The sequence below is a fragment of the Limanda limanda genome, chromosome 4 (assembly GCF_963576545.1).
Source record: "Limanda limanda chromosome 4, fLimLim1.1, whole genome shotgun sequence".
NCBI classification, from domain to species: domain Eukaryota; kingdom Metazoa; phylum Chordata; class Actinopteri; order Pleuronectiformes; family Pleuronectidae; genus Limanda; species Limanda limanda.
Genome location: NC_083639.1, coordinates 31601561 through 31616759, shown reverse-complemented (window position 1 = coordinate 31616759; position 15199 = coordinate 31601561). Strand labels below are relative to the sequence as shown.

Below are 15199 nucleotides of genomic sequence, written 5' to 3'. Positions count from 1 at the left end.
TAAACTTCACTGAAGTCAAACCAGGGTGAGGACACAAGTAATAAATGAGTTTAGTTTTTAGAGGAAGAGAAGGCAGCCAGAAGTACGGCCTTCAAAATAAAAGTTTAATTATTATAAAGATAAAGAGACAGGAGGTCAAACCAAGTGTTGGAGACAGAGGCTGAAGAGAGGAGCTGCAGCAACAGACAGATGTTTTCTGAACATAAGAGCATGGAAACATTTCACACTTATTAAAATGATCAACCTGAATATTATGAACACAACATATTTCTTTGAACACAGGATGAAACTAAAGACGCCTTCGTCTCTAAACCACGTGACTCCGCCTCTCTGCTTCTCCTCTGGCTCCCTTTTTTATTTATTATTATTATTATTATTATTATGGTTTTATTTTGAAGTTTCCAACCAGAGGGGGACTTCCGTGTTGTGAGCTGGTTGGCTTGACAACAGAATGACGCGACGAGGGGGAGGAGCTTGAGCAGTGACAATAACCAATGACAGAACAGGTAGCAACAGGTGAGCACGCGCGCACACACACACACACACACACACACACACACACACACACACACACACACTCTGTGGAACTAGAGAAGTTGGGACCATTGCTGTTCCTCGGAGCTTCCGCTGCAGCTGCCCCGGACTCTGAGCTCCTCTCCCGGGACCAGGACCAGGACCAGTACCAGGACCAGGACCAGTACCAGGACCAGGACCAGGATCAGGATCAGGATCAGGATCAGGATCAGGATCAGGATCAGAACCAGGATCAGAACCAGGACCAGGACCAGGACCGGGACCAGGACCAGGACCAGGACCAGGACCAGGATCCTCCGCTGTCAGTCGGGTTGACACCTGATCCCTCCTCGGGTCCAGTCCCGTTCGGACCCGCGGCTCCTCGGGTCGAACCCATGCCGTCCTGTTAGAACCTGAGCCTGCAGCAGCATGCCGTCCTGGTAGAACCGGTCTCTGGTCAGAACCTGATCCTGCAGAACCATGCAGACCTCTGAGGCTCTCCGGCCCACCAGCAGCAGGAAGCCGCTGGGGAAGCTGGCCTCCCGGCTGGAGGAGGTGAAGAACCCGTGGCGCCAGGGGTCCTCCTCCCTGGAGCTCAGCCACAACGAGGCGGCCCGCCTGGCCACGGACGCGCTGCTGGAGCTCGGGGAGCCGGGCTACCGCCGGGTCCTGTCCGAGGAGCGGGAGCTGGGCTTCCTGTCCCCGCAGGAGATCCGCTACATCGGGCAGAACGCGGCCCGGACCTGCCCGGACTCGCTCGGCTCCAACGAGCGGGACTTCGGGGACTCGGACGTGGTGTCCCAGCTCACCTCCGGGACCTACTTCCCCATGATGTCCGACGAGGAGCCGCCGATGCTGGAGCTGGGCTGGCCCGAGTCCCCGGCCCGGTTCGGCCCGTCGGAGACCCACATCTACTTCCAGAGGGACAAGACCCACAACATGAAGGACCTGGTCCGGTCCCTGATCCACAAGGCCAAGAAGGTGAGACCCAGCATCTGTAATAATCATGTTATATGTTATATTATGTTATATTAATAATCATGTTATATGTTATATTATGTTATATTAATAATCAGGTTATATGTTATATTATGTTATATTAATAATCAGGTTATATATTATATTATGTTATATTAATAATCAGGTTATATGTTATATTATGTTATATTAATAATCAGGTTATATGTTATATTTTGTTATATTAATAATCAGGTTATATGTTATATTATGTTATATTAATAATCAGGTTATATGTTATATTATGTTATATTAATAATCAGGTTATATGTTATATTAATAATCATGTTATATGTTATATTATGTTATATTAATAATCAGGTTATATGTTATATTATGTTATATTAATAATCAGGTTATATGTTATATTATGTTATATTAATAATCATGTTATATGTTATATTATGTTATATTAATAATCAGGTTATATGTTATATTAATAATCATGTTATATGTTATATTATGTTATATTAATAATCAGGTTATATATAGATCATGGGAGACGGATCCTCACGTGTGTCTCTGAGGTTTCAGTAGCTCTCCTCTTGTTGAGGGTGAAGGACAGAGGACGTCTCACCTTGTTATGAGACAAACTTGGATTTGTGAATATGGCCTATACAAAAAAAATGTGATTGATAATAATATTTAATACATAAGGATATATAAAGAAGTGTATGACATAATACACGTGAACAGCGAGGCAGCTCAAAGGTTCACATGTAAAAGGCATCATAAACTGTTAAAGTGACGCAAGACAAAAAGAAAAGACAATATTAAATATGTCTCATATTCACAGACAATAACAAGGACACGTCTGTTCTGAATCGTTAAATATGAGTGACGACACGTTGGTTCCACTTGTTGAGATTAAAAACAGTTTCTCCAGGTTTAGTTTGATCAGATTAAATATTCTGATCTGAAGTCGGGTCTTTGTCTGAATTAAACTTTAAACAAACTGAACTTTACTTATTATCATCAGAGTATATTATATGTTATATATTATATAATGGACGTGTTCAGACAGGATCTTTACTTTCTGTGACATAAATCATTATCCTGTCAAACACCAGGATGAGGACATCGTGTCTCTTCCTGTCTCTGGACGGTTTTTCATGTGTCCATCAGTCGACTCTGTACGTTCTCCCCCAGGACGTTTCCTCTTGGTCTGTCCTCGGGTCTGTCCTCACGTCTGTCCTCACGTCTGTCTCCTCATGTCCTCACGTCCGTCCTCACGTCTGTCCTCATGTCTGTCCTCACGGTCCATTGACTTCTCTGTCTCACGTGCAGCAGCTGACCTCAGATCCGATGACGTCCTGTCAGATAACGGACAGGAGGACATCGGGCCCCTGGGGACGGACATGTCCAGACCCCCGGACTGAGACTCTCACTGTGGTCGTCTCTGTGTCGGTTTACATGTTGTTCTTTTCTGTCTCTTCCTGGTTGTTTGTGTGTCTCCTTGCAGTCCCTGTCACGTTTGTTTTGTGTCCCTCTGGCTGTTTTGTGTCTCTCTGAAGTCCACCTGTGTCTCTGTGTCCCCACTGACCCCGGGGGACCGTTGGGACCGTAGGGATTCAGTCCCGATGAAAGCAGCCGATGTGTTATCATTAACTTCAGCTGATGCTTGTAAACGTTGAGCTCATGACCGTAAATGATGAGTTTGTATCGTGATAACACAACACAGACACACACTCTGAGGAACATGTTGCTCATGAGTTTTATCTAAACACACATTTCTATAGACTTGTTTTATGAGTTGAGTCGTCGCTGGTAAAAGAGGAAACGTCTCTGTCCTTCGGAGTGAAAAGGTTTTCTGTCGGACCTGTTGACGCTGACCCCTTTCTCACGTTTCTGCTGAGTCAGCACGTCTCAGGATCAAATGTCCCAGAATGCAGTTCGTCAGCCTGTGGACACGGCGGCTGAGGGACGGCTGAGGGACGGCTGAGGGACGGCTGCTGGTCCACACAGATGTTTGTTCCACTTCTGTGCTCGTCACAATCATCCTGTGGCCTTCGCATAGTAATTATAATAATAATAATAATAACAATAATTATATAAACTGTACTTTCACTGACAAAGAAATAATATAAAACAGGATTCAACTTAATTTAAGTAGAAAACTTACAAAAAAATAATTATAAAATACATTAAAGTCAAGTACGATTAAATAAATAATCATTATAAATATATATATAAATAGGATAAATTATACAATAATCAGAACGTGTTTTTAATTGAAATGGTTATAAATGAATAAATACTGTAATTTTTCTCTTTTGTAGAAACATTTAAAGTGAATTCATTTCAACGTAACGTTTTTCTCTTCAGTGCAAATGAAGTGTTTGTGTAAAATTAGATATTTACTATTTGTATATTATAAACCCGGGCCCTGGAGGTGCAAGTCTCCAGGGCGCCGGGTTTATTCTGTCAGTTTGGAAAACGTATAACTTGCAAGTTTGTGCCACCAAAGATAATAGTTTAGTTTATCACACAAAACAAATACAGAGAGGAAATGTAAAAATACAAGAAATCTTCGAGAAAGCCAAACTGCAAAGTGCGATAAGCTAGTGAGATCTAAGTGCTACTAAACTGTTTGTTTAAACTTTTATTAGAATAGTTGTTTAGTTCATATTGGGTTTAAAAGTGTAGATTTTCCCTATTAACGTATGAACACCTGAACAGTGCAGCTGCTGCCTGTTTGTGAGTCTGCTGTTGTGCGTTTTGCTGCTTTGTGTGTTTGTTCTCTGTGGGATCTCGGAGGCTCCAGGGACCGACAGCGAAGGTTTGGCCCCGGGGCCCAAACAGGTTCATCAGGCTTGGTTGTAAAACTCAGGGAACTTTGTGAATCAAAATCCGGTTTGTTGCCAAGTGAGTTTTTCACATGTGAGTTTTTCAACTGCTCTGGTGTTTTAGTGCGTAACATCAAAGGAGAGAAATTCTGCTCTTATTCAGGTCGATCACTTTAATAAGTGTTATGACTGTAAAATGTGTACATGCTCTAATGTTCAGAAAACACGTCCCTGTCCTCAGCCTGTCCATCGCTGCAGCTCCTCTCTTCAGCCTCTGTCTCTTTAAGACTCCGGAAAAAACCCAGTCTCTGATTGGCCAGCTGCTCCGATCTGTTGTGATTGGTCAACCACTTAATGTCAAGCCCGGACAAAATGTATTGCGACTTAATTCTTGCATAATTTTTCATGTAACAATAATATACTTTTTCCATCAATAGACATGAGACATAAGATCAAATTATCTGTTGAGCAGCAAAGGAAGAGTAAAAATTCAAATCTGTCACAAAGTATAAAATAATGAAACATGCAGTGTAAAGCAAATTATACAAATATGAATTATATATCATGTAAGGAATATAAGTGGTTCAGATAATTAATGCACAGTTAAAATGAAAGTCCACAGATTAGAAATCTTATCTTTCTTTCACGAGGTGTAAAAAGTTTCCCAGTGCTCTGGCCCTGTTTCCACAGGGACGTATTTATAGGGGACACGTGTGTCTTTGTGCTGTGAAGACGCTGACACTCTCTTGTCCCTCGTGTCCTCCTGCTCCAGGTGATAGCCGTGGTCATGGACGTGTTTACGGACGTTGACCTGCTCTGTGACCTCATGGAGGCGTCCAACAAACGCAAGGTCCCCGTCTACATCCTGCTGGACGAGAAGAAGCTCGGCTACTTCTCCGACATGTGCTCGGCGCTGGACATCCAGAACTCTCACCTGCGTGTAAGTAGAGATTTCACCTTCAGAATCTGAGATGCTCTCGCTCGAGACCCCGCTCTCACTCGGGACTCCGCTCTCGCTCGAGACCCCGCTCTCACTCGGGACTCCGCTCTCACTCCAGACCCCTCTCTCACTCCAGACCCCGCTCTCACTCGCTCTCACTCCAGACCCCTGCTCTCGCTCCAGACCCCCGCTCTCACTCCAGACCCCCGCTCTCACTCCAGACCCCGCTCTCACTCGAGACCCCGCTCTCACTCGAGACCCCGCTCTCACTCGAGACCCCGCTCTCACTCGCTCTCACTCGCTCTCACTCGCTCTCACTCCAGACCCCTCTCTCACTCCAGACCCCGCTCTCACTCCAGACCCCGCTCTCACTCGAGACCCCGCTCTCACTCGCTCTCACTCGCTCTCACTCCAGACCCCTCTCTCACTCCAGACCCCGCTCTCACTCGAGACCCCGCTCTCACTCGAGACCCCGCTCTCACTCGAGACCCCGCTCTCACTCGCTCTCACTCGCTCTCACTCGCTCTCACTCCAGACCCCTCTCTCACTCCAGACCCCTCTCTCACTCCAGACCTCTCTCTCACTCCAGACCCCTCTCTCACTCCAGACCCCTCTCTCACTCCAGACCCCTCTCTCACTCCAGACCCCTCTCTCACTCCAGACCCCGCTCTCACTCCAGACCCCTCTCTCACTCCAGACCCCGCTCTCACTCCAGACCCCTCTCTCACTCCAGACCCCCGCTCTCACTCCAGACCCCCGCTCTCACTCCAGACCCCGCTCTCACTCCAGACCCCCGCTCTCACTCCAGACCCCTGCTCTCACTCGCTCTCACTCCAGACCCCCGCTCTCACTCCAGACCCTTCTCTCACTCCAGACCCCTCTCTCACTCTATTAGCCCCGACCTGTTTGTGTTGCTGCATATTGGCTTGTTGTACCTTGTTTGTATTTTTATTTGACCCGTGTTTTCTAACTTCTTGTTCTCTGAGGATGAATTTGTAGCTTGTGTTGTTATGTGTGTTTGTGTGTGTGTACATGTTGTTAACAGTGAAATATGTGTTTGTGTGCAGAACATGCGTGTTCGCAGTGTGTGCGGCGACACCTACTGCACCAAGAGCGGCAAGAAGTTCTCCGGTCAGGTCCTGGAGAAGTTCATGATCATTGACTGTGAAGAGGTCATCGCAGGGTCCTACAGGTCAGAAAGGAACACACACACACAAACACACACACACACACACAGACACACACACAGGAAGCGTGAACTTTGACTCCAAATGACGTCCATGTTGGATGATGGCAGAATTGGAGGAAATGTGTCGTCCATTTGTAAACCGGGTCAAAATGGACTTAACCCCTGATACATATGAGATTATCTGTTCATATCCAGATATTATTAATGTGTGTCGGTGGATTCTTCCTTGTTCATGTGTGTGTAGATAAGATGTGTAACTTGCTGGAGGAGGAGGAGCTGTTTGTGTTTCACCTGTGAACCACCTTTAGAGAGAGAGAGTCGATTTCAGTACACAACACATCACGCTAATTATTTCACTCATTCTTTACAACAACAAAGTTATTTCTCTTTTTCACTTTTCTCTTCTTTGCTTTGGTCTTTGACTCTGTTTCCAGTAAAGATCCAATATAATTCTTATCATTTCAAACGTTGGATGAACCATAATCGGTGTAAAACTCCCCGTGTGCTCACGCTCTGAAACAAAGTGATGCTTTGGCTTCAAGGGACCGAGAGGAGCTGTTTGAAATGCAACAAAGAAGTTCAGTGGGAGAATACCACAAAACAGACCTCAACAAAAAGTGGTATTGTCATATAGGAGAACATAAAACATCATGAAATATGTTTCTGTGGTTAAATCGTTGCATGTTTCTCTCGAGAACAGTTTGTCCAAAGTGGATCATGTGAGAGGTTGAGGAACTGGAAGGAGGAACAGAAACAGACATGCAGCAGATTCCTCTATGTGTCAGAACACAGTTTTTAAAATGCTCCGAGGTTCTCACGACACATTCATATCTCTCATTTATTAACTTTTACTCTCATATCTGACAAAAGCATCCAAATCTCGAATCTCAGCCGATGGAAACTGGAGATTCCTTCTCAACACGGGTCTGAAGCCTTGAATCCATCAGCCCCAGTTTGTGAGTCGACTGAAACTCGAAGGACAGATTGTTGCAGCTTCAAACCGGAGCTGAAACAAAGAGTGAAGTTAAAAGAGGAGCTGAGAATCAGAGAGTAACTGTCGCTGACTCGGCTCCATTTTGTTTTGCAGTTTGCACCTTATTCCCATAGGGAGAGTGTGTGTGTGTGTGTGTGACTGTGTGTGTGTTGGTGTGTCTGCTCTGTGCCAGACACACACTGCTGTAAAACTCTGGGGATTCGTAACAACTTAGTGTCACAGACAGCGAGTGTGGATGATAATGATCTTGTGTGTGTTTGTCACCCTCCTTCCTGGTGTAATTAGAACTCTCTGTAAACTCACAGTCTCACTACAACTCACAAACCTCTTGTACTGTCACGTTTAGGCTTCGGTTTCAGTGATTGTACTGGAAAATGTTGTCCGGACAAGTTGTGTAGTTGGTGTCTGTGAAGCAGCAGCAGGTTGTTGGGATGTGGGGAACATCCAGGCGAGGGGTGGAGCCTGTAGAGCAGCAGGGGGTGGAGCCTGTAGAGCAGCAGGAGGCGGGACATGACGTATAAACTCTGCTGTGGACAGATCAGTGTTGTTGTTTCCAGCTCCTCCCACACGGCGTCGGCCTCATCACCAGAAGATCTGGAATCTCCTGGTGTTTCCAAGTGGACGTCTTCGTCTTCCACGTGTCCGGCTCCTCTTCTTCATCCTGAGATCTTTGAGTTCTTCAGGTTTCACGTCACGTGTTAGAAACCTCGTCCACACGTCCACTCGCTCTCTGGGAAGCTTCAGGACATTTTACAAGGAGGCTGCAGCAACAGTTGTAGAAATGTCCAGAGACACTGACTCAGTTCTCACATATAGAGCCTGCAGAACATGTGAGGAACATGTCAGGAACATGTCAGAACTTCAGTGCAGGTGTGAAAACAGCTAAAAAAACAGTTTCTCTGCTCTTCTCCCTCTTTCACGTCAAATTCCTTCCACTCTGATCGTTTTCCTATGTCCGTGTTTTCAGAGTTAAAATGTAAGAAGCTGTATTCATGCAGTGCAGGTTCACAGAGTTCTCCAAATTTACAAGTTAATGCAAGAGACAGTAGATGAAACGTTTAATTGAAACCAATTGATTGGTACAGAGTGACTCAGAGGTAGTCATTTAAAAACAAGGATTAACGTTTTGATCATTTCTGAAAGAGCATGTTCCCAGTGAAGTGAGTCTGCATGCAGCAGGTGTGTAGTGGGGTGTGTAGTGGGGTGTGTAGTGGGGTGTGGTGTCGATGTGTCGTGACAGACATCAACCCGTGCTGCTGACACTGGAATGAAGAGCGAGGTGTGACCGGGCTTTATCACCTGAGCACTAAACTGCAGAGTCACCTTCGGATCCCGGGCCGTACCCGAGCATCAGATTGGTTTGTTTGACAAGCAGGAGACACACTGAGGCAGAGATATCTCGGTAATAGCAAAGGAAAGTGGATCATTTGTTAACTTAACACTTTAAATACATAAAACGACCTCATTATCAGTGTTTGTTTATGTAGATTAAAACCTATAACTCCTCCTGTGAGCAAACATCACCAACAGCTGTCAAGACTTCATGACAAAACTTAAAGTAAAACTAACTCATAACGTCAGTTTGTGTTTAATATTGGTTTTAACAGTGCAGGTTTAAAAACAGAAGTCCATTTGTTTCCGGTTCTAACTGAATTGACCTTTGCATGTTTGTCTGTGGTGTGTTTATGTTGGTATGAAGTTACAATTATATTATAAACACATTTTAAGCGACAAATTTTATGTTGAACGGATTCTTTGTTTCCTCTTCTCACCAGTTGTGCGTACGGATGATTTTCTTTATAGTTTTAACTGGTAATTTGTGTTTGTGTGTCGTGTTCTGTGTTTTTATATATAACACGTATACATCTATTTGTTATCTGTCTGATTAGTCAACCCACGAATCTGAAATGGGTATTATATGTGGGCGTGGCTAAACGGGCGCCCTCTCGACCCCGGCCCCCGGCGATTCAAACTGACTTTATGATTGATTTGTGGTTTGTGTGAAGGAGGCGTCGCTCTTCAGTGAATGTGTCGAACGTGTCTGAGCTGAGAGTGAAGCCGTCCTGCAGGTTTCCAGCTGCTGGGAACCACACTGTCCCAGAGACGCTCACTGAAGAATGTTCCCTAACGCTCCGAGGATCAGAGGCGTGTTCTTTATGGAGATTCTGAGAAGCTGCTGAGTCCAGACAAGTTGGAGGGAAATCTGGAAACTGGCCTGAGGAGACAGAATGAATCCAAACAGCGTCTCCACATAGTTCTTCATTTCCATCTGGGGTTTTCAAACCAGGACACGTTCAACCTGAGAAACGTTCCTCTTGTTTTCTGATCAGTAACGTCTCCAGACTCTCATCATTGACCGTGCAGAGAAAGAGTTGTCGAAGCAGAGATCGTGTTTCATGACGAGTTTATCTTCCTCTTTTAAAACGAGCTCAGAGAACGCAGAGGAACATGCGAGAGGCCACTTCATTTGTACATTGATTGTTTATGCCTCTGCGCCAGCGACACCTAGTGGCCAGAGGCAGGATGTCGTCCTCCGACCTGTTAACACGATGTCTCAGGAGCAACCTGGAGAGAATTCCCTTAAACTCTGTGAAACTCGTGGAATGTGTCTTGTGAATTCAGTTGAGACGGAAGGTTCTGCAGTCACCACGCTACTGATCTTCTGTTTCTGGATATTGAACATGATATATATTCTGAATATCTCCTCTGGACTTGTTTGGTTCCTCATCGTCTGAATCTAGAATCCTGGGTCTCCTCCTCTGGCTGCTTGTTTACTATTTGATTGGTTTTACGTTTCCTTCACTAGCTCGGCTCAGTGACTCCTCCTCTTTAGTTTCCCTGCTCGTGTCTGACTCGTGTTTTATCTGACGAGTCACATTAGGCCTCAAACTTTCTGCCGTGTTCCAATCTGCAGGTTCAGCTTCTGCTCTCTAACAACATGTCTGCCCCCTGCTGTCTGTCTCCTCTCCAGTTTCACCTGGCTGTCGGCTCAGGTGCACAGCAACATGGTGATGCACTTCTCAGGGCGCATCGCCGACAGCTTCGACCGGGAGTTCCGCTGCCTGTACGCAGACTCGCAGATCGTGGACTGCTTCTACAACCCGGAGGATGAGGGGATGGCGTACTACCCGTCCTACCAGGCCATGATGGTGCCTGGCGTCGGGCCCGGCCCGGTCATGGCGTTGGATCTGCACGCCGACAGGTACGACACTGGAGTCCAGCTGCTCCCATCCCCTCGGTGGGTCCTGTTGTTTGTCTGAAGAGTCAAACGTGACTTTATGATACACTTGTTATATCTTGGTGGTTTTTAACTCTGTATTTGAAGCAGATTAAGGATTTTAGTCGTCTGGAGCAAACGTCAGCGGCAGCTCGACTCTCAGCCAATCAGAGACGAGTCAGAGAAACACTGAGTTTTAACAGGAAGCTGCTTCGTTCACTGGAGTGAATCAGCTGCTTGTGTTTGAGGAGTTCAGATAAAAACCTGAAGGAAGAAGACTACAACTCCCATCATCCCTCACTGCTGCTCCACAGCGACTCTTAGACATCATGTTTTGGAATAAATTAAACTTGGAAATATTTGAAGTGGAAAAGTAGAAGTAGTTTGTTCATTTGTACAGAAATGTTTCACTGGTTTCACTGGTGGACAGAACATGATAATCTGTCGAAATTCCAGATTAAAAAAACCGTTATGACCTAAATTTAAAGAATGTTCAGGACACTAATCGTAACTTTCTTTCCTCCGTCAGGCACCGGGACAGAGTTTGTTCTGAACACTCCAGCAGCCAATCAAGTAACAGTGTCTCCAGCGTGAAGGCGGCGCCTGGAATGACTGCCAACGCCACCTATAAGGTCACTCAAGGTCACGACAAGAAGGAGACCAACAGCAACTCTCGCCTCAGCCCTGAGCGGAGGGGTGGGGGGGGGGAACAGGCACATGTCCTGCCACCAGGGCCGCGGGTGACAGCAAACGGAGCGGCCAATCACAGCCCAGCTCCTGAGCGACCCTCGCCGGCCTTCGGTCAGCCAATGGGCATCGAGTGGAACAAGCCCAGTGCGGTGGACGCCATGAGGTCGAACCTCGGCAGCAGCACCTCCAAGCTGCAGGCGCTGGGCTTGTACGACCACAAACCCAGCATGTTCCACGGGACCCCCAGCCCGGGCCTGACCCCCAGCCCGGGCCTGACCCCCAGCCCGGGCCTGACCCCCAGCCCGGGCCTGACCCCCAGCCCGGGCCTGCCCCCCCGGACCCAGACGCCGTCCCCGGTCCTCGACAGCAAACTCACCCTCAAGCAGAGAGCCCTCAACAAACTCTGGAGGTCGCCGTCCCCTCACAGCCCGGTGCCCTGGGGGGGGCCGGACCTCTCTCCCCCGGAGCCGGAGAGCCAGCAGGGCCCGCCCCCCCCGCCCTCTCCGGGGGCTCTGATGAGCCGGCAGGACCAGAAGCGCATGACGCTGGGCCACAGCAAACTGGACCTGGTGAACCACTACAACCAGATGAAGTCCAAGCAGGTGTACAGCCGCTTCGAGCTCAAGAGCACCAACTGAGGCGCCGGGCCGGGGGGGCGGCGAGCGGCGAGCGGCGAGCGGCTCATCAGACCAGATGTTCTCCTCCTCTGCCTCCTGGTGTCTCTGGTTCGTCTCCACCAAGACAAACGTCTCCGTGGACGTCTTTCTGAAGCTATGTCAGCTTCTCTTCTGATGATGGAAATCAAACCATCACAGAGTTTCACCTGATTCCTGTCGTGACGACTTACTACAAGAACAGAAGTGATGAGACTCACAAAACACACAAGTACCACACATGACGTATCGAGGTCCTGTTGATACTCTCTCATCCAATCAGGAGTCAGTGTCAGCTGTCAATCATCCAATCAGGAGTCAGTCTCAGCCTGTTTTTATATCATTACATAACTAAATAAAACCAACTGAGCAGAAACTTGAACAAACGTCAGAGAGAGAAGAACGACGTGAAATGACAGAAACATCTTTGACAATCGTCTACGTTGATTTGATTTTTTTTAGTTTGATCTCATCTGCTAACACGGAGGTGGGGGGGGGGGGTAATGATGGAGAAGCTTCATGTCGACGCTCAGTTTCTTACCAACTCGCAAACTCATTACGTTCAATCGTTACTGACGTTTCTTCCTCGTGTCCTGTGGTCGTCTCGATTCAGAAATCTGAAACTTCAGATAAAACTCTGATGGAAAGTTTGAGGCTTTTGTTTTCGGCGCGAAAAAGAAACGGTAAAAACATCTGATTTGCGAAGCAGCATTTTCCTCGACAGACGGTCGATTTCAGAACGAACTTGTGAAATGTGAAATCACTTGATTTCCACTCTTTTTATATCGTTACACACAGAAACAGAAAGAGGATTAAACAAAGATTATGAAGAATCACTTTTCTTTCTTCTTATTCTAAAGGTTTAATATGTGCCTTCATCTTCCTGCCTTAAGGTTTACAATCATTTTAATAACAGTAATATCTTCAGTGACCTATAATAGCTGCCAATTAGGATTTAATTAACAGTCTGTTAATTAAGGTTCAATCAACAGATGCAGACTTTTACTTTCCTTTCCCCACAAGGAACAAACAATAATCTTCCTGCTGCATCTCGAGCTGTAAACATGTGACCTGAAGGTCTTCACAGGTGGAATAAGTTGTTCTCTGCAGAGGAGATAATTAGTGTTTGTGTAAAAGAATCTTCATGTTCACAAGGTGCAGGATTCATGAAATGAAATATTGATTATGATGTAAACTGCATCCACATGACTACGTTTAAAACTCAAACTAAAACTGAGAAGCTTGAACTCTGTATATAGAAGAACTGTTTACATGTTTACACACCGCAAAGCTTCCTGTTTCCTCGGTCACACACAGGCTCAGTGTAGGTCAGGAGGTCACGTGTGTTGTATGGACGTAGCCTCGGAGTCGTGGTGTTAGTCGTCACCTGAGACCGAACTCTGTGATTCTACATCAGGAACTTTCCACCAAGGCCACCGTGATTCTACGGAAGCTCAGAGCGGACACAACAGAAGCACTGGTTCTGAAGAAGGTGTTTCATGGTTTATGTTTAGAGACGTAATGTGAACCCAGTCTGTGACGATCCAGACGCAGGAGCACACGCTTTAAACTAACGGTTTCTGTGTGCGATTCCACAGACTTGGGAAACTTAAACGAGATTAAACGTGACTTAAGACTAAACGCTAACATGGAGGTGGACTGTCGGGGTCGTCAACTGGTTGCGATTGTTGTGATCGACAGTGAATCAGACCCGAGGTCGTTGTGCTCATCGAGATTCTACACACCTGCAAGGGAGGGGCTGTTCAGTTGGTTGCAATATGCACCTTCACCACTAGAGGCCACTCAATCCTACACATTGTACTTTTGATATTCGTTTCTTTATTACAGAGGATTGGCTCCTCGTGCTGTACATTTTTAACACTAAATATGTTTTTCTAAATGTGTAGATTTGTATATAGACTCTATATAACCCAGGTTTGTACTATTTGTATTAATTACTTGGGTTTAGTTGTTTTTCTGGCTCAATTCCAAATAATTCTCAGCAATACAGGATCCAGACTTGAGCCGTCGTTACCGGAGCAACGCAGATGACAGTGATCATTATTTTGGTATTTTTTTGTTCTCATGTGTGCGATTTTGTTTACTGCTTATTTCAGGTGGAAGCTTTGTATCCGCTGAATGAGCCAGACGATGTTTAATGTACATTATGTTGAGAATAGTCACATGAACTGACTGTTTGGGTTATTGTTAAAGAAACACTCCTTTTAAACTGTTATTTCTACTGTTTGTAATTATCTGCAGAATGTGAACTCTGTGTTGATGTTGGCCTTAATTTGTAAGAAGAACTTTTAAGTATATAATAAAAATGGAAAAGTTGAATTTTTGAGCTTTTACGATCCCGTTTGTCACACTTAGAAAAATCCAAACTGAAAACAAAGGCAGTTCCTCAAGCTCAATATATTGATATATATTATGAAAAAACAAAAATAACCAGTTCTGAGAGAGAAAGAGACGTAACCTTTGCAAGACATAAAGTTTCCTTTGATCTAGGAAGACTGAAATCAAAGGATTCATGGTCCATGTATGTCCGCGTTACAGAACATCATGTTTTAATGGCGTGTAATCAAACTTTGACGCCACGCCACGGTCACACCGTGTGATTAAAAAAAAATCTGTCAGTCAGTTTTTATCTCCATCTTGTTGTGATGACACTCATCTCAATTTGAAGTTGATCCGATGAAAACCCTGGTACAAGTGTATCAAAGTAAAAATTTGGAATATGGCCAAAATGGCCACTCAATGCAAAATAGCAGGCTTCCTGTTGTGTTTTTCCAATTGCACCCAGAGACTTTTTTGTTTGTCTGGTCATGATACACCTGTATATCGATTTTTGTGAAGATAGGTCAATGGGAACACCTTCCGGGGGTCTCGGGCTGTCTCGGGGGGCACCGTTGAGCCATTTTGCGACGCCCATTGAAAATTCCTTCAGAATACGTAAATTTTCACCACTTTCTAACTTTCTGCAAATTTTGGTAAGAAGTTGAGCATGTTAAAGCCCTCAAAAAGCCAATTCATTTGCCTGAATAATAATAATAATAATAATAATAATAATAATAATAATAATGAAAAAACAAAAATAACCAGTTCTGAGAGAGAGAGAGACGTAACCTTTGCAAGACATAAAGTTTCCTTTGATCTAGGAAGACTGAAATCAAAGGATTCATGGTCCATGTATGTCC

The 15199-nt window shown here is 45.4% G+C and overlaps 1 protein-coding gene across 2 annotated transcripts; it reads left to right on the top strand.

Annotated features, from left to right (window-relative positions):
* Positions 1-788: 788 nt before the first annotated feature.
* On the top strand, positions 789-12505 carry fam83c (family with sequence similarity 83 member C). Of its 2 annotated transcripts, none has more exons than XM_061070428.1 (5): positions 789-1494; positions 5089-5256; positions 6324-6448; positions 10411-10641; positions 11186-12505. In XM_061070428.1, exons 1-5 carry the CDS (start codon positions 994-996, stop codon positions 11982-11984), a joined length of 1824 nt encoding a protein of 607 aa, XP_060926411.1. In that variant the 5' UTR covers positions 789-993; the 3' UTR covers positions 11985-12505. The 2 variants fall into 2 exon arrangements, with proteins under 2 accessions (XP_060926411.1, XP_060926410.1); XM_061070427.1 differs by having other exon boundaries at positions 10411-10677.
* Positions 12506-15199: the final 2694 nt, after the last annotated feature.